This window comes from Arvicanthis niloticus, chromosome 6 (assembly GCF_011762505.2).
Source record: "Arvicanthis niloticus isolate mArvNil1 chromosome 6, mArvNil1.pat.X, whole genome shotgun sequence".
In the NCBI taxonomy this organism is placed as follows: domain Eukaryota; kingdom Metazoa; phylum Chordata; class Mammalia; order Rodentia; family Muridae; genus Arvicanthis; species Arvicanthis niloticus.
In genome coordinates this window covers 48,839,312-48,858,963 of record NC_047663.1, presented here as the reverse complement: position 1 = coordinate 48,858,963, position 19,652 = coordinate 48,839,312, and the positions used below count along the sequence as shown (strand labels likewise).

Sequence of the window (19,652 nt, the reverse complement as noted above, 5' to 3'; positions counted from 1 at the left end):
CCTAATCTTGGATTTCATACTTGGACTTTATTTACATAGTAGGTGCCTTTCTAGAGGAGTCTGATCTATTATGGATCCCCACCCCGAGACGGAGATTGGGTATCGCTATGCAGCGATGGGGTTTTGGGGTCTTCTCCCAATCCTCCTGCCTCAGCCTTAGTTGTGAATCTGAACCATGTATCAGGTTGTGCTAATCACCACTCTGCACTTTACTCACAGTCTTACTATTTATTTAAACGTTTTCTGCTATGAGACTCATAGCATTTTATTTCAAGGACCATTCTGTGCATTCTTTATGAATTATCACCATGCACTCGATTTTGCGGCTGCTTAAAATGGGGCACACCAGTACTAAATTCGCCTTTGTAACAATGACTAATTCGCACACCTCGGATGTAGTGTTGGATGGCTGCTGGGTTCTCGCCAACATCTACCACCAGAGCCCCATCGCTCTCAGACCTCCTGCTTATATCGGGAGGCGGCGTCCTGACCCTCCGCGACCTCTTTGTCATGGCGTCCGCGGGGCGTCTACCAGGCGACGCTTCCGCAGCTGGGCGGGCGTGGACCTTCCCAAGATGGCCGGGCTGAGCCCACAACGCGCGGTGGGCGGGGTTCCGCCGCCGGAGGCGGGGCAGTAGGGCCGAGGGGGTCGGGCTAGCAGGCGTGCCGCTTCTGAAGTAGGCAGGCTCAGCGCGCTTGCGCGGAGCGGCCCTGCGCGCAGTGAGGCAGTGGCGGGGGAAGGCACCGGTGGGGCCGACGGGCGGGCTGAGAAGGGAAGCGGGCGAGCGAAGTCCCAGTGCGCGCCGCGGCCGCCCGGGTACCCTCCCCTTCCGGGCGTGAGGCGCTGAGAGGAAAGCCGAGCGGAGCGGACTCGCCTAGGCGGCGGGGTGCTTCTCGGGTCTCCCAAGACCGGCCTCCCGCGGCTTCGGCGCTCCAGTCGCGGGGCCCGGTTCCTCAACACACCTAGCTCCAGCCACCGTCAGAGCTTGTCCCCAGTCCGTCGAAGTCCCGGCGGTAGCCCGGGCTCTTGGTGGGGAGGATGACGGAGCTGCAGTCGGCGCTGCTACTGCGAAGACAGCTGGCAGGTGAGCGGCGGGGCGCCGGGCCGCGATCGCGGACTGACGAGCCACTCGCCTCCTCTCGCCCGTTCGGAGGCTGGGTGGTGGCGGGCCGCGAGGGTGGGAGCCCGCGGGTCGCGGCCGGCCGGCGACACTCCTGGCCCGGCTGTGGAGGGTGTTGGGGGCGGGGACGCGCCCCAGCCTCGCCCTCGGACGGGCCGGACGCCCAGGGCGACTGCCCCCTCCCCCACGGCACTGGGGCGTTGCGGGGGAGGGGCGTGGGTCCCGGCCGGGCCGACCCTCCCTGAGGGGCGGATCCCGGGCTCAGGTGCGGCGGAGGCCGCGGGACCTCGGGGACCCCGGGAGCTTGCGGGCCCCGCGCGGCTGCGAGTCCGAGCCGTGTCGGGGGCCGGACAGGGGAGGCGCGCCAAACTTCTGGCCCGGCAGCGCGGGGTCCGCGGAGTTAGGGCAGACAACAAAAGCGACGGCGGGGCTGGCCTGGGTGCTGGCGCGGGGCACCGAGGGCTCGGCGGGGAGCGCGACTCCGCTTCGCCTGCCTCCGCCTGGCACGAGCTCGGGCTGCGCCGCCCGTCTGGGGGAGGGTGGGCGCGGGCACTGAGGAGAGCCGCTCGCTGGCCGGCGGGGGCTTTGTGCTCGGCACGGCTCGGGCTCCTTCGTGCAGGCCCGCAGCCGCCGGGCTGTGGCTCGCCTTAGGTTCTGGCCACGGGCGGTGGCTAAGTGCCTCCCCCGTGGAGTCTCTGTCCCCCTCCCCCATTGTCCCGGCCTCCGGCCGTTTGCGGCTTCCAGGTTGACTTTTTAGGGGGTTGGCTCCTACTCTGCTAGGACTGTGTGAGCGGAGCATGCGCGCTGGAGGCGTACGTGTGCGGAGTGGAAGGGGGGAGGGAGGAGGCGGGTTGGTACCTTCACAATGCCGCCCCACGTGCTGCCAGATTTAAAGAGAAATGAACCGGTAGTTACCCCTGCTGCCCTACGCCAAGCGTGTGCCTTGTTTGGTTCAGGCGATTTCACCCCTCCTCAACCTGTGGCCAGTCCTTCCCCCTTCCCCGCCGCTCTCCTTTAAACTTAGCGTCGAAAGCCGTAATGTTGATAAATGAAATAGATTTCTATGAGTTTGAGGTGTCACTTAAATCACCTTTATGGCTTCTTAAGGAAAAGGTCGACAGGGGCTGTTACAGATTGTATAATTAGGTTTATTATTAGACCATGAGCTAGCAGATTTGGACAAGTATTAAAATTCTAGGTGGGACAGCGATTTGAAGTGGATGGAAAAGTTAGGATACCCATCAGAAATATTTTCGAAAGAAGTGAAATAATTTATTGCGTCTTATTTTAAAACATCCTTTTTCTGTAGTCATTTTCTCCTTTTTTGTTTTCAGGAAGGAATTAAGATTTTTGTCTTCGTAGGAATTCTTTATCGAAGCCTTCCTGGTCTATAGTAGTGGATTCGGGGACAGCCAGGACTATGTAGGGAAACCCTGTCTCAGAAAACAAAACTAAAACCAACAATAAAACCAACTTTATCTGCATTAGTTTTTTTATTATGTGGCAAATTATTAAATAGACAATAAGCACTGAATATTAAAATAACTTTACATAATGGAAATGACATACATTTTAAAAGGTGCAAAAGATTTTACAGTTTAACAGTACCACTATGTTAGAATAAGACCCGTTTGTGAGCATACTTTTTTGTTGTTGGGAGACGGTTTTTCTATGGAGTCCTTGGCTGTCTGGAACTCACAGAAATATGCTTGTTTGCCTGTCTGTCTCTGTATCTCCTGTCTGTCTGCCTGCTCTCTCCCTCTCTCTCTACCTCCCCCCTCTACCTTTATACCTCTTGTATAACCCTGACTGTTGAGATGTAGACCAGGTTGGCCTTGAACTTACACAGATCTGTCTTCTGCCTTCTAAGTGTCTGCTCCCCACCTTCTTGTCCTCTGAGTGCTGGGGTTTGAATCCTGTGCCACTACACTAGGCTTGTTTATTTTGTTTTCTTTGGTTTTTTTTTTTTTTTTTTTTTTTTTTATACACAGAAATAATAATAGTTTAAAATCATTTTTAGGGATACTTAATTATCTTGCTCAAAATGTATGGACCAAAGATTGTTAATTGAAATGTGGAAATTTATTTGGGAAGACTGGATAAGCACCTAAAAATAAAGGTTTTTTTCTTTTTCACTTTAGCATTTTTTTTTAAATGAGCTTTTTTATCACTTGAAAATAGTAAATGGTGGGATCTGGAGAGATGACTCAGTCCTGAGTTCAATTCCCAGCAACTACATGGTGCCTCACAACCATCTGTAATGGGATCCAGTGCCTTTTTCTGGTGTGTTTAAAGACAGGTACAGTGTACTCACATACATAAAATAAATAAATCTTAAAAAAAAGGAAATAGTAAATGGTAAAATGTAATCTTGAAATTAGTGAACTTATAAATGCCTTAAAAATACTAAAACGAGCTGGTTAGGTAATATAATCTGGTAAAGTGTTCTCAGTGTTAAGAGTTTCAGAAACTTATGGCAGTGGCTGCATTTGTTGAGCTAGTAGTGTGCCAGTGACAAAAGTTTTTGACTCATTATGTCGGAGAATTTATCTGGTAATGAAGAGCTTTGTTACTTCAGTAGTTGAGCAGAATAGTGCCCTGAGTTACGTAATTTCTCATTTCTGGTACCATATTTAGGGCTGTTGTTGCTGTGAGGATTGTACCCGTGGAGTAAAGGTTACAGCATTCCTTAGTCTGTACCCACTAAGATACCAGTAGTACATCCCCTCATTTGTGACAGTGAAAAATATATCTATTGACAAAGTCCCCTGAGACGGAGTCATTGGATTATGGTGTGTCACCACTGTGGCTATTGGGAAGCCAGTAAGAACACCTTACACACACATGAAATCAGATAGCTTGTGTATTTCTGTGTGATATTATTAGGTTATGACTTACTTCTTTACAGATTTAGTGGCAATTTTTTTGTTTTGTTTTGTGATGCATTTCATTAAACACCAAGAAGTCCCTCAGTACAATAGATCAATTAAAAAAAAATTAAAAGGTATTATAAACACAGGTTAAACTAGAATACAGAGCTGGGCATGGTGGCACATGCCTTTAATCCCAGAATTTGGGAGTGCATTTGAGACCAGCCTGGTCTACATAGATCTAGGACAGCCAGGGCTACATAGATACTTGCCTCAAAAACAAACAAACAAAAAAACAAACAGTACAAAAATTAATCATTTTTTTCTCCTGACCAAGAGTCCTCTGAGGGACCTTGTTTTTACAGAGATTTTTTTTTATGTTTTATTTTAATTGAGACATTATCTTTCTTTGTAGTTCAAGGTGGATTTAGAACACATGGGCTGCCTACCTCAACCTTCCTAGTCTGGGTTACAGGCCCTACCTCAGCTGAAGAGGTGATGCACTTAATGGCTTCTTGGCTGAAGACTGACACCTACCAGCCACTGTAATTTTTACACATCTCATTTAATCCTCCTGAAAGAAAACAGAGGCTTATTGAGGTCAAATAAATGCTGAAGGTCAAATGAATCCTGTTAATGGAGTTACTAGAGCTAGGACCTTATTTTATAAACTTCTTGTTGTATTCAAGTGGGTAAATTGCTCTCCAGGGAGCTGTAGTTAACACAATCAGTGAAGTAGAATAAGTAGATTTTTTTTTCTTTCTTTTTTTTTTTTTTTTGTGTTTTTTTTCGGAGACAGGGTTTCTCTGTGTAGCCTTGGCTGTCCTGGAACTCACTCCAACATAGACCAGACTGGCCTCAACCAGAAATCCACCTGCCTCTGCCTCCCAAGTTTTGGGATTAATGGTGTGTGCCACCACTGCCCGGCTAGTGAAGTAGAATTTTACTTTACTAAATTTTTTTTTTTTTTAATGTGTATGGGTATTTTGCTTGTATGTATGTCTGTGTATCACTTGGGTGCCTGGTGCATTCTTGGTGGTAGAGAAGGGCATCAGACTTGCTAGAACTGGAGTTACAGATGGTTGTGAGATGCCATGTGGGTATTGGGTATCCATCTGGGTCCTCTGGAAGAGCAGTCAAATGTTCTTAACTGTTGAGCCATCTATTAGTCCCATGAAGTAGAATTTAAAAATCAAATACCATATGTGATGGTATACTCCTTTGGTCCCAGTACTTGTAAGGCAGATGCAGATAAATCTTTGAGTTCAAGGAAATCCTTATCTACATAGTAAGACTCTGTCTGGGGCACTAGGAGTTGGGGTGGGGAATCTCAAATACTCAAAATTAGTTTACTTACTAAATATCATCTTAGTATTATTTTTTCATTGTAGTAAAACTGTATAAAATAACACACAGTCATAGGTAATGTCTGGAGAGATGGCTCAGGGTTTAAGAATATTGATCTAAGGGATATAATGCTCTCTTGGCTTCTGTGGGCACTACACACATGTACACAGACAGACATTCATGAAGGCAAAACTTGGATATGCATAAAATTTTAAAAGAAGATCTTAAATAGGTTAAGTGAGCCAGGTTGTGACTCAAGCCTGTAAATCCCAGATATGGGAGAGAGGCTGAAGAGGACAATCAGAGTTTGTTGGCTACCTGTCTCAAAACAAACAACAAAATAAATAAGTAAAAAGAAAAACAAAACCAAAAACCATATTTATTTTGAAAGGTGGGATCTGATGTAGCTCAGGGTATATCCAATGATGACCTAAACTTCTGATCCCATAGCCTTCCATCAGGTGGATACTTGAATTATAGGTATGTGTTATTATGCCTGGTTTTATGTTATTCTAGGTATTGAATACAGAACTGCATGCTAGGCAAGTACCCTACCAACAGAGCTATATCTTTACATTCTGCTTTTCCTTTTTTCTATTTTCTTATTTCATAGACATTCTAAAATAGGAGAATCCCTTTATACAATAACAAAAATGACAAAATTTGGGCTTTTATAATAGAAACTTTGTGTATATTAAAAGTAACTTTAAAAATCTATAACCTGTATTTCTTGCCTACCTGTCTTAAGTAGGTTGTTAAGTTGTACATGTCAGACTGTAAAAATAGAGATTTCTGGTCTCCTTCAAAGAGAATTAGTTTGTATTTGTTGATATGGCCTAGGAATCCGTGGATTCCTTTACTTTTTTCCCTTTATTTTGTGGTGCTAGAGATTGAACCTAGGTGAATGCTGGGTGCAAGCATTCTACTACTGAGCCACACCCTCAGCCCAGGAATTTAATACTTCTTAGTAGTTTTTTTAAAGAATGTATTGGCCTTCTGATAATCCCAGTAGAAATCACAAAGGAGAGAAAATAGAATAAATGATAATTCCTCTAGTATGTGAAAGATTCAGAGTAATGAACATAAGAATTGTTGAGGGACTGGAGAGATGGCTCAGTGGTTAAGAGTGCTGGCTGCCCTTGCAGATGACCAGGGTTTGATTCTCAGTACCCATGTGGTGATTTAGAATCATCTAATTTCATTTTCCAGGGATCTGACACTCTTCTGGCTTTTGCAGGCACTAGACATGCAGGTGGTGAAGATATAAACATCTGTATACCTTACAAAACAAACAACAACAACAAACAAATTTTAAAGGAAAAAATTGTTGAAATGGAAAGTATGGCCCAGTGGTACACTTTGCCTAAGATGTGTGAGTCTAAGTTTGATTCCCAAACCAAAAAGAAAGAGCCTACATGTTTAGAAATTAAAGAAAAGCTTTTAGATATTTATCAGCTCATTAATATATTTATTATAAAGCAGTACCAATAGTTCTATATGAAGCTTTACTTAAAATAAGACATTATATTTTGTGATATTTCCACTTGTTTATGAATTAAGGATCTCTTGATTATTACTAGAATGAAAGCATAATCCATAGAAGAAAATATTGATACGTTAGACATTATTAAAACTAAAACCTTTGAGTGTATGAAAACTTTTAGGGAGATGAGAAGATAGACTACAGGGTTGAGAAAGATGGCTCTCAGTAAGAATCCTTGATATGTAGGTATGAGTTCAAGCTCCTAGCACCCATGCAGGAGCCTATAGCTTCAAGTGTCTTGTAACACCAGCATAGATGAGGAGGATGGACAGGCTTATATCTGGATCCTTGGAGTTCCTTGGCTAGCTCCCTCTAGCTAAGTGAAAACAAGGAGCTTTAGTTCAGTGTCAGTGAGAGAGACCCTGTCTTGAGAAAGAGAAAGGCTCTTGGCATCCTTTTGTACCCTAAGCATCTGAAGGTAGGTATGAGTCCACAAACCTTCATACATTTCATTCACATAACCACCACCTATAGTGGTGTACATTACACATACATACTACATACACACAAACACTAGTTATGAATTGGAATGACTATTATGTATTATGTGTGTTTGTGGGTTTGTGCATGTCACATCATGCGTTTGAGAGTTTAAGGATAACTTTTTAGAGTTTTGGTTTTTCCTTCCTCCTTTGTGCTGGATTCAGATACCACATTTAGGTCATCAGGCTTATATGGCAAATGCTTTTATCCAGTGATCCTCTCTAGTTCTAAAGTATCAGTTCTCAACTTTTGGGGGTTGGGTGGCTCAAGCTACCCTTTGACAGGGTCACTGAAGACCATCAGAAAACATAGACATTTATGATTTATAACAGTAGCAAAATTACAGCTATGAAGTGGCAATGAAAATAATTTTATGGTTGGAGGTTTTACAATAGGAGGAAGATGGTTGAGAACCACTGTCTTTGCAAGATATATTTGGCAAAAGCCAATGTGTAAGAAACCGAACTATACAGTAAAAACCAGTCACTTAGGAAACAAGCAAAAAAGACAGACATTTCACTAAAGAAGGATGTTTACACAGATGGCAAATAAGCAAATGGAAAGATGTTTGGTATCAGTAGACATTAGGGAAATGCAAATTGAAAGCACAATAAGATATTACTACATGACTATTAGAATAGCTAAAATTAAGATGTGTGTAGACATAGTCACCAAATGTTGGCAAAGATACTAAGAAAACCTTTTATATATTACTGGTGGGAATATGAAGTGGTGCAATCATAGAAAATCTTTGGTAGTTCTTTCCTTTTCTTTGTCCCCTTCCCAGTCTATGGTAGACAAGGATGACCTTGAATCTCTGATTCTCTTATCTCTATTTCCCTTGTGCTGGGGTTATAGGCTTGTGTCACTACACAGAAGATATTTTTATTTCTTTGATTGACAAAATATGTTTATTCTTGTAGCCATTTTATATTTATTGATTTATTTAATGTTTATGAGTATACTGTCCCTGTTTTCAGACACACTAAAAGAGGGCATGGGATCTCATTACAGATGGTTGTGAGCCACAATGTGGTTGCTGGGAATTGATCTCAGAATCTCTGAAAGAGCAGCCAGTGCTCTCTCTTTCTTTTCTTTTCTTTTCTTTTCTTTTCTTTTCTTTTCTTTTCTTTTCTTTTCTTTTTTTTTCAAAACAGGGTTTTTCTGTGTAGCCCTGGCTGTCCTAGAACTCACTCTGTAGACCAGAGTGAGTCAAACTTTTTGCCAACATTTGGTGACTATGTCTACACACATCTTAATTTTAGCTATTCTAATAGTTATGTAGTAATATCTTATTGTGCTTTCAAACTCAGAAATCCTCCTGCCTCTGCCTCCCAAGTGCTGGGATTAAAGGCGTGCACCACCACTGCCCGGCGCAGCCAGTGCTCTTAACCTCTGAGCAATCTCTCCAGCCCCCTCTTGTAGCCATTTTAAACCTTTAATTTTAAATTACATTTGTTTTGTTTGTATGTGTTTGGGCACATGTGCCATGGTACGGGGTCAGAGGGGCAACTTGCTGGATGGAGTCTCTTTTCTCCTGCTATGCAGGTCTCTAGAATCAAACTGAAGTTCATTTAGCCATCTTGCTGGCTCCTGGTCTACTTTTTGTTTCTCGTTTTTGTTTTTGGCCTTTTTCAGACAGGGTTTCTCTGTGAAGCCTTGGCTGTTTTGGAACTCACTCTGTAATCAGGCTGGCCTGGAACTTACAGAGTCACCTGCCTCTGCCTCCTTGAGTGTTGGGATTAAAGACATGTGCTATAACACCTTGGCTTGTTTCCACTTCTTGTTCTTGTGATTAGTGCAGCTGTAAATATGTATATGCAAATATTTTAAGACTCTTTGGGTCTGTACCCACAAATATGGTTGTTTTATTATTTTTTGGACCAGGTCCTCACTATATAGCCTTAGCTGGCCCTGAACTCACCATGTATACCAGGCTGACATTGAACTCAAAGACATTTACCAGTCTCTCTGCTTCTTGAGTGCTGGAATTAAGGATGTGCACCACATCAGCAAGTCCTGTCTTAATTTTTATTAGCTTTATTTATTTTTTGAAAAATATACATGGTAAAGCTGAGCAGTAGATACTATTTCCAATATGCTTTTCTTAGGAATAAACAGGTCCTTCCATGATCTGTATCATGTACTAGAATGTAGTTAACATTTGTTATTAAGAATAGCTTACAGGAAGTTCAAGATAACTTCACAGATGGAGCCAGTGTTTCTGAGCAGCCATCAAGATGGCTGAAGTGGAGAAGTAGATCTGCAAATTCATCCACATGATGTGGATCTGGACCAATTGCTGGAAATGTCCTATGAGCAGCAGATGCAGTTGTACAGTGCCTTCCAGAGGCAGTGGAAGCAGCACTCATACTACTCAAGCATTTGAGAAAGACGAAGTAGGAGGTGCTACCTGTGGAGAAGCCTGAGGTGGAAGATCCACCTGAGGGACATGATCATCCTGCCAGAGATAGTATGCAGCATGGTGGGCTTATACAATGGCATGACCTTCAACCAGATGGAAATTAAACAGAGATGACATGCTATTGCTTGTTCGAGTTCTCCAACACCTACAAGCCTTTGAAGCACGGCTGGCTTGGTATTAGTGCCACCTATTCCTGCATCATTCCCCCCCCCTCAAGTAGCTGAGGCAAATAAAGACTCATGTTTAGTTTCTGGAGGGGCAAAATAGAAAGACTGGCTTAAAGGTGGTGGTTCAAGTAATTCAAGAGTGGCTGTTTCCTAATGGAAAGGCCACAAACCCTGGTAGTTATTCAGTTTACGAGACTAGATATCACAGAAGTTCCAACCTGGCACGGGAGTCTAGGATTCCTAGAAAGTTGCTGGTCTTTAGTCTATGTTGGAATCCTGAAGAATTGATTTTAATACCAATGAAGGAATGGGTCTATAACAGGTTAGATAAAGTTCAATGAAGTCAAGTGGGCAAAAAGCAAAAACTTACTCCTTTTGTGTCCTTTTATGTGGAACATAAGATTTGGGGTGGATCTTTCCACTTAAAAATGATCAAGAAAATTCCTCACAGGCATGTCCAGCTGCTTGTGTTTTATTTGATTTCAGAATGTAACCAGTTGACAACCAAGATGAGTCATCACAGGTTTGCCCTTTGATTCTTAAACTCATGAATCCTGACTTTGAGAAAAACTGTACTATATATTGGATGGTGAATCAAAGCATATACCAGACCACCTTCAGGAGAACCCTGGCTTTATATGTGTGTCTTTAAAAGGCCATCCCACTGTTTTAACAGGCCAGCTATTCAGTATGGTGACAAACATGGTAAGGAGCAGTGGATTATTTGAGATAGCCCCCATTTCTCTGGCTGTGAAGTGAGCACCTTGGTCAGAAGCAATGCCATGTGGAATACCATGGTAGTAGATAAAATATTCTTTAATCCCATGGGTTTAGTTTTGGCAGAAGCATTATATGCAGGAAGGCAAATCGAAAACCAGAATAAGTTATATTTCAGCAAGGACAAAACATTGCCCTTTCCACAATGGAAATGGTACAATGTAGTGAACCTGCCATTTGGCTGCTGGCTGGTCACCCAGGGGAGAAGTGTCGAACTTAGTGTTTGTCTCTGCTTCTGGCAGATCAACTGTAGTGGGAACTAGATGCAGCCTCAGAGTACGTAGGATTTTAGAGATCATGGAGAGCAGTTGAGGTTTTACACTATGTGACAAGGTTAGAGTCCCTGAAGAAAAAACTGAGAAGAGGGTATTGGTAAAAGTGCAGCACAGTTGCAGTGGACATGCCAACATTTTGAAATGACTAGGATAGCCGGGCGGTGGTGGCGCACGCCATTAATCCCAGCACTTGGGAGGCAGAGGTAGGCGGATTTCTGAGTTCAAGGCCAGCCTGGTCTACAGAGTGAGTTCCAGGACAGCCAGGGCTACACAGAGAAACCCTGTGTAAAGGATGACTAGGATAGCAGCAGCTATAGAGTGGAGCCAGTCTGAGCTTATAAGAAAAGCTGCATGTGCTGTGGATGACAGAGCTAGATAAATGTTGCTGCCAAGGACCTTTGAAGCTCAATGGATCCTGAGTGGTCCCAGACGTTAAGCAGTGACTCTTTACACTGTTGGACTTGCTTTGTTTGATTTGCTTTATAACTGCCCTGATTCTCACCTTTTAAAAGAAAGTATGTAACTTATTTTTTATTTTTATATGAGCCTACAGTTGAGATATTTTGAAGTTTTAGAGGGACTTGGATATTTTAAAGAGACTGAGTTTAAATTTTGAATGTTTTTGCTTTTTTTTTTTTTTTTTTTTTGTGACACAGTTTCTTCGTGTAGCCCTGGCTGTTCTGGAACTTACCCTGTAGACCAGGCTGGGCTCAAGCTCAGAGATCAGCCTGCCTCTGCCTCCTAAGTGCTGGTATTAAAGGTGTGTTTGCCACTACAATTGTGTTCCCTTCTTTGGTTTTTTTTGAAATGGGTCTGTCTATATAGACTCTGATTTAGGACTTGTTTATATTCCATGTTGCCTTCAAACTTGTACTCTTTTTGTCCCAGCCATATAGCTGCTGATACTACAGCTATGTGTCACCTTACCCAACTCAGCTTTCTCTGTACTCACATACTGGGAACAGGAATAAACCTGGGAAGAGGGATATCTGCTAACTCCCAGAATTATTCCATAAGGAAGGTTTCTATTTTTTCCCACTTAGTTGTTTACTGTCTGTCTGTCTGTCTTACCTATCTCAAGACAGTTTTTGTAACAGCCTTGCTGCCCTAGAACTTACTCTGTAGGCCAAGAACTCACAGAGATCTGCCTGTCTCTGCTCCCTGAGTGCTGGGATTAAAGGCAGGTGCCACCACTTTACAGCCTATATATTTTATTTTATACTTTGGGATAAACTCTATTGACAATTTCTCAGTGATTAACAGTTGGGTCACTTGATTGTGAAGTGAAGGCATGGCAAAGTTTAAGTGTTGCTCTTTTTACCCATACTACCCTCTTCTGACTATCTTTTGTCAGTATATTATGTAGACTCCCTTCTGAAGGCTTAGATTTTTCAAAACCTATTTTATCTAGGGTTCTTAAATGCTTCAACTTCTCTTCTAACCCACCAACCAGAGGTAGGGGAAAAAGAAGAATAATAGGAAAGGGTGTTGTGTACCTGTTTAGAAGTAGTTCCTTGGGGCGATTCCACTCTTCAATGTTGGGGTATCAATCAGCAGTCCATTTCAATAGCAAACACCGAACATCAATCAGTAGTGGCAGCATGATCCAGCAGAAACAGCAAGGCTCTGACGAATTGGCACAAGTCAGAAAAGTGGCCAGAATGAGGTGGAATACCATGAGAAGTTCTTTTGTGTGTTTTTAAGACCAGCAAAGCATTGTAGGGGCATACCAATGCAAGAGTGTCCTCACTGTGGGGTTCTATTTTATATTCTTTCTAAACCTCATACACCCTCTGAAGTGTCTGTTTCAGCAAAACATCACATTCATGCTCTCTCACAAGACAGCTTCCAGAAAAAACACGATGTGACACAACTGAGTTGTTAAAGAAATCAGAAATTTCACTTCATTATCCCCTTTATTTTCCAGATTAGTAGCTTGGTTTTCATCTATACCTGTTTTGTTTTTTTAGACTGACCATTTAAAATTTCATTTTGGCAATCATTTTAAATGTACTTTTTTCCCTTTTTCTTTCTTTTTTTTCTTTTTTTTCTTTCCCCTTTCCTTTTGTCTCTCCCTCCTTCTCTATCCCTACCACTCATTTGTATGCCTTTACATGCATATGTAATGTGTGCATGGAGGTACAGGCCCATGCAGCATTAAACGTTTTGTTTATTGCATGTGTATATGTTATGGATGTGTATGTGAATGCAAGGGCACATGTATGCTTACACATATGCTTACATGTGTTCATTTCTTCCACTATGGGTTCCACAGTGGGTCTAGGAATCAAATTCTGCCAGGCATGTGTGCCATGTCAGGAGAGCTAGGAAACTGTATCAAAAATGAAAACAGGGAAAACAACAACAACCAAAAGCCAAAATACTTGAAGTATATGCCTCACCCCATCCCCATCTTGATTGGTATATTGCCTTTTTTTCTCAGCTTTCCACTAACTAGAATACTTTTACTTACTGTGTGTATCATTCCAGGGGGCCCTTGGAGATTCTTTATGGGTCAAGTAATAAATAACATTGGAGTAAATAATGAGGTATTCTGACCAGTTTCCTTTAAGATGGTTCTGTCATAATTTCATATTTAAAATGAGCTAGAGGAAGTTATTTTTTCTATAGTAATGGTAAGATAATACTCTGAAGATAATGTGGTTATATTATTTTAGAGTGGTTTGAGTAGATAACATTAATGCTGAATTTTTTGGGTTTTTTTTTTTTTTTTTTTTTTTTTTTTTCTTTTTCCCCCACAGGATTCTCTGTGTAGTCCTGGCTGTCCTGGAACTCACTCTGTAGACCAGGCTGGCCTCGAACTCAGAAATCTGCCTGCCTCTGCCTCCCAAGTGCTGGAACTAAAGGTGTGCGCCACCACTGCCCATGCTGAAATTTAATTAAATGTTTTCTTCAGTCCCTGCATGCATATTTTTACAAGTACTTTAAATCAAAGAATTAACAATGCCCAAAGTGAAGTAGTATTTGAATCCTTTATTACTTCAAAATGTTATAGATAAAATTTTTAAAAAAGATTTTTCTTAAAATGTTTTTGATTTGTTTTATGTGTGCTTATTTTTTTATTTTATGTGTGTTGGTGTTTTGCCTGCATGTATGTTTGTGTGAGAGTGTTGGATCCTCTGAATTGGAGTTATAGACAGTTTCAAACTGCCTTGTGGGTGCTGGGAATTGAACCCGGGGCCTCTGGAAGAGCAGTTAGTGCTCTTAACTCCTAGCCATTTCTCCAGCCTCATATATGTGAGTATATGTTAATGGGTGGTTTTGCCTGCATGTATGTTTTATGTGCTACATTCATGCCTGGTATCAGCAGAGGTTAGAAGGCATTGGATTTCTTAGAACTGAAGTTGCAGATGTTTGTGAGCCACCACAATTCACAGGATTTCACAGGAGAAATCCTGTGAAAAAACAAAAAAACAAAAAACAAAACAAAACAAAACAAAAAAAAACAAAACCCCAAATTCAGCATTAATGTTATCTACTCAAACTACTCTAAAATAATATAACCACATTATCTTCAGAGTATTGTCTTAACATGTTGGTTCTGAGAACTAAATCTGGGTTCTTCTGTAAAAACAGCAAGTGCTGCCAACAGCTGAAGCATCCCCAGCTCCTTATTATTTATCTCTTTTGGTTTTTCAATACAAGGTTTCTATGTAGCCTGACTGTCCTGGAACTTGCTTTGTAGACCATGCTAGCTTCCAAAGTCAGAGATCCAACTTCCTCTCCTTCCCAGTTGTCAGGACTAAAGGTGTGTGACACCACTTCCAGCTATTACTATTTTTGTTTTGTTTTTTTCAAGACAGGGTTTCTTTGAGTAGACCTGGCTGTTCAGGAGCTAGCTCTGTACACCAGACTGGCCTTGAAGTCACAGAAATGCATCTGATTCTGCTTCCCTAGCATTGGGATTAAGGAGTGTGCTACCACCTCCTGGCTCAGCTATTATTTTTATTTATGTGTATTAATTTAAATATTCAGGTATATGTGTTTGCCAGGTATATGCATACCTGCAGAGGCCAGAAGACGGTGTTTGATCCTCTTTAGCTGAAATTACAGGTGGAATTATCACCTTACAAGGGTGCTGGGAACTAAACACAGGTTCTGGAAGAGCAGCATGTGATCTTAACCACTGAGCCTTCTTTCCAGCCTACTTTTAGTTAAAATTTAACTCCACTGAGAGTTTTCTAAATTAGTTATCTTAACAATGTTATATTGAACTTCTACTTGCCTATCTGTCCTTTATGACAGATATGACAATTAGAAAAGTATCTGTCCTTTATGACAGAATGACAATTAGAAAAGTATCTATCCTAAGAATTAGTTCTTTATCGAAGTAGTTTTCTTACTTGAATTGTCTTTAAATATTGGGTTTATGAGATCCTGGTAAAAATGTTTTTGTTTAGTACAGAAGACAGTCAACGTTTGTAATTACTATAAAATATAATATAAAATATAGAGAGTTGGGTAAAATATTGCCGTGGCATCTGAGGTGGGACAAAATGGTAAAGTTGAAATGGCCCATTGCACTTGAGTGTTGCAGGATATTTGATCACACTGTGAACACCCAACAACTTTGTTATTTACTGAAAAGACCTTGTGGTGGTGTGTCTTAGCACAGACCTTTACTCCCAAGAGCTAAATAAAGTCAATCCTATGTCAAGAGGAAGGGAGTAAGTAAGTAGCCCACAGGGAGTGAACATAACCAGGAAAGAGGGTCTTTTGAGTTGAAGGGTATTTAAGACGGCATGGAAAAGGAGAAAGCTTTTTCTTCTGGGACACTGGTTGAAGAGGAATGTCAGCTGGGTGTTTTCTCTGCCTCTCTGAGCTACACACACACACACACACACACACACACACACACACTCTCACACACACACCCAGGCAGAGTAAGGGTTGGGGCAGGGTTTTGTTTTTATTTTTCCAGGAAAATAAAAGGAAAACCCTGTCCCAACCCTTGCTTGGGGATACTTAAAAGTGGTCTAGCACACTTGGGTGGTGGAGATGGATCACCAGCCAGTGCAGAACACTAAGCTCTTGAAAGTATCCATTGTTAACTCTAAGACTTCATTAGGGCTTTCAAGAAGATGTTTACCCTACGTTTACTTTAAGTAGGTCACTTAGATTATATATAACTGCTTTATAGATCCTTGGCAGTGAATACATTTTGAGATTTCTTGCTGCCATATTCAGCTTTGCCAAGATAAGTTTAGCTTTTTTCTTTTTATCCCTCCCTCCTTTCTCCCCCCTACCTCTCCCCCCCCCCCCAAGAATTTTCCAAAGGCTTTAATCCATATTCTTGTCAACCAAGAGTTTTTTTGTAGTCTGGAGATCTGTGGATATGTTTGGATAGAGACTGCAGTCTGAAAATCATTTAATTTCTTTTATCAATATTGTCCACGTGTTTAAGAAAGTATTACTTAAAAAGGATGGAAGAAATGGCTAAATAGTTAAGGATACTTATATTACATAGAAGACCCCACATTTGCAGTACCCATGTGAGGAGGGAGGCTTACAACTTTCTATAACTCCAAGGAGACCTGATGCCCTCTTCTGGGCTCCACTGGCACCAATATGATCTGTGACATACTATTTAAAAAGTATTAGTTAAAAAACTAGCTTTCAAAGTAATAGGTTCCCTTATAGCATTTTTAATACATACTTAGTTTTGGCTGATTCTCTTCCATTTCTCTACCAACCTGCTTCTATCAGTCCGTCTGCTTTCATATCTAATATGTCCTATTAACTCTCATCTTGCTCTCATTTAAATACATATATTTAACAATTAGAAACTAAGATCTGCATATGAAAGAAAATGTACTATTTGTCTTTCTGTGTCTGGGTTGACTCAGTATACTTTAATTTTGTCTATTTTCCTGTGAAATCCATAATTTCATTTTCTTTAACAAATCCATAAAAATATGGAAAGCTTCATGAATTTCTATCACTCTAACATAAATATCTGTTCGAAACAATCACAGTTCACATGCTTTTGGTGGAGAGACAAAGGATAGTCTTTGAAAACCACTTGCTTATTGCTTTCCTCTTATTTCTGTCTTGTGGCAACAATTTAAGTATCATGTTTTAGATTCTTTTAAACTCCTCCCCAACAGACAGACAGCTGTATACCTAACCTGCCATAAGGTACCTGTGTAAATTGGGTGGTATAGTGTCACATGCCTTTAATTCCAGCACTCAGAAGGCAGAGGCAGGAAAATTTGAGTTCAAAGCCAGCTTGGTCTACAGAGCAAGTTTTAGGAAAGGCAGGGCTACACAGAGACACCCTATTTTGAAACAAAACAAAAGGTGTAGATACAAAACTATGCTCTTGTGTGTGTGCATCTGCATCTGGGTGTACCACAGGCATGCCTAGTGCTGCTGAGGCCTGAAGAGGGCATCAGATCTTCTGGGATTGAAGATGGTTGTGAACTGTCAAGTGGGTGCTGACAATCAAACCTGGGTCCTCAGGAGGAGCAGCTAGTACTCTTAATTGATGAACTACCCCAGAACCCTTTAAAAATTTACTTGGCGCTTACAAGTGTTTGTTTGCGTGCATTAAATGACTGTGCAACCCATGTGGGTGGTAGGGTCCTCTGCAAGAGCAGCTAGTACTCTTTAATAACTGAGCCAAATTTTCCACCCATAAAAGTGATCTTTAGGCCAGGCAGTGGTGGCACACACCTTTAATCCCAGCACTTGGGAGGCAGAGGCAGGCGGATTTCTGAGTTTGAGGCCAGCCTGGTCTACAGAGTGAGTTCCAGGACAGCCAGGGCTACACAGAGAAACCCTGTCTCGAAAAACCAAAAAGAAAAAGAAAAACAAAGTGACCTTTAGAAACACTGTGTAGCCTAGGCTGTTCTTGAAGTCTTTCCTATCTTCCTGCCTGCCTTACCCCTCCCAAGTTCTAGGATTTCAGACATGAGCCACCACTCCTAACTTAGTATATATCATTTCTTTAGTTTCCATTATCATTCTTTTAGTACCATTTCTTAGTCATGTATATTCTTTATTATATATTATATGTATATGATCATGCATGTATCATAGTTTATATGATCATTAGAAAGGATTATAAACGAACATTGTGAACTTGACAGAATGATTCGTGATGGCCATGTGGAAAATGTTTATATATTTGAAGTTATTATCAGAGTGGTATTTGGTAAGTATATGGTAACTGGGGTTATTTTAGCTTTGTATCTGTGTTCCTGAACTTGGGTTTATTTAATTTCAAAGTACTTGGAATTACTTAAAAAAAAAAAAAAGACATTGCTATATATAATAAGGTTGTACCAAGAACAGGAAGGGACTAATCAGTCACTGAGTTGAGCAGAATTTAGAAAGTTTTCTGTGGGTTTGAATGATCATTTTTTAAAAATTAATAGAATAATGTATTAGGGTAATGTCTTACCAGCCTGAAGTCAGATACCTAGTCATAGGTAACCTAGCAACTTACAAATAGCCTTGTATTGAATCTTTAGTTAAATTAATTAAACTAATTTACACTAGGTCTGTCCCTGGGTGTCCTGGAACTCCCTCTGTAAACCAGGCTGTCCTTAAAGTAAAGAGATCCACTTGCCTCTGCCCTGCATTGTGTTTTTTTCTGCATATGTCTGTATGGGAGTGTTGGGTACCCTGGAACTGAAGTTACAGACAGTTGTGAGCTGCCATGGGAGTTCTGGGAATTGAACATGGATCCTCTGGAAGAGCAGCCAGCATTCTTAGCTGCTGAGTCATCTCTTTAGCACCTTATATTGTTTGTTTGTTTGTTTGTTTGTTTGTATGTATGTATGTATGTATGTATGTATGTGTATAAATACCATTGAGCTTTGTGTTACTTACAGGAGCATAGTTATCTTACTGGTGGCTACACCACTGAAGAAAATGTCTCTCCATTCTCCAGCAACCACTAACAGCCTATGAATCCTCAGAGAGGGGTGGAGCTTCATGAAGCCCTCCTCCAGCAATTGGTAACTGCTTATAAATGCTGAGGAAAGGGTGGGTGACTCATAAACCTTAAAAAAAAAAGGGGGGGGGGGTGGGCTGAAAAACCTCAAATAACCCTAAGATGTCAAGGTCTTAAAATACTGGAGATTATTTGTTAAGGTTGGCAAGCATCTCTAATCCATAATATTACTTAGTAATAGAGCATCTACCATCTGAAATGTTGGTAGAGCCTTCTGGAAGCTCCTGCACTAGTAATTTAAATACTCTTGCTATAAATGATTTTGATGCATTATGAGTTTTTAAGGTATTGATTGCATCTAGCCACAGGTTAATCTAGCCAAACACCTAGTCACAACCATGTGGAGGCCCAGTAATGTAACCTTAGCTGTTAACAACAGCAGCATTAATGACTACTACATTATATTACAACATGTTCATAGAACTTGGCATATAGTAGATACTAAGTAAATATATGCTAAATGAATTGTACATTAAGAATCTGGTTAATTTTAATCCCTTTTGGGGATGTTAGGAAAGGAATATCTGGATTACTGGCACATTATATTGGAAATCAGTTATTTTGTATTAGCTCCTTGGAGGCCAAAAGTGGTCATCAGATTCTGTGGAACTGGAATTATATAGGTGGTTCTGGGTTCTGGGAATTGAATTGGCTGGAAGGACA

General features: G+C 41.4%; 1 protein-coding gene and 1 pseudogene across 1 annotated transcript in view; both read left to right on the top strand.

Annotated features, from left to right (window-relative positions):
• The first annotated feature begins 446 nt into the window (after positions 1-446).
• Positions 447-19,652, top strand: part of Ube2g1 (ubiquitin conjugating enzyme E2 G1) — a 74,889-nt gene continuing 55,683 nt past the window's right edge. The window contains exon 1 of the mRNA XM_034505908.2: positions 447-1,085. Coding sequence (XP_034361799.1) covers positions 1,040-1,085 — 46 coding nt within the window. The 5' untranslated portion in view covers positions 447-1,039. The remainder of the gene's footprint in view (positions 1,086-19,652) is intronic.
• On the top strand, positions 9,505-11,626 carry LOC143442526 (small ribosomal subunit protein uS19 pseudogene; annotated as a pseudogene).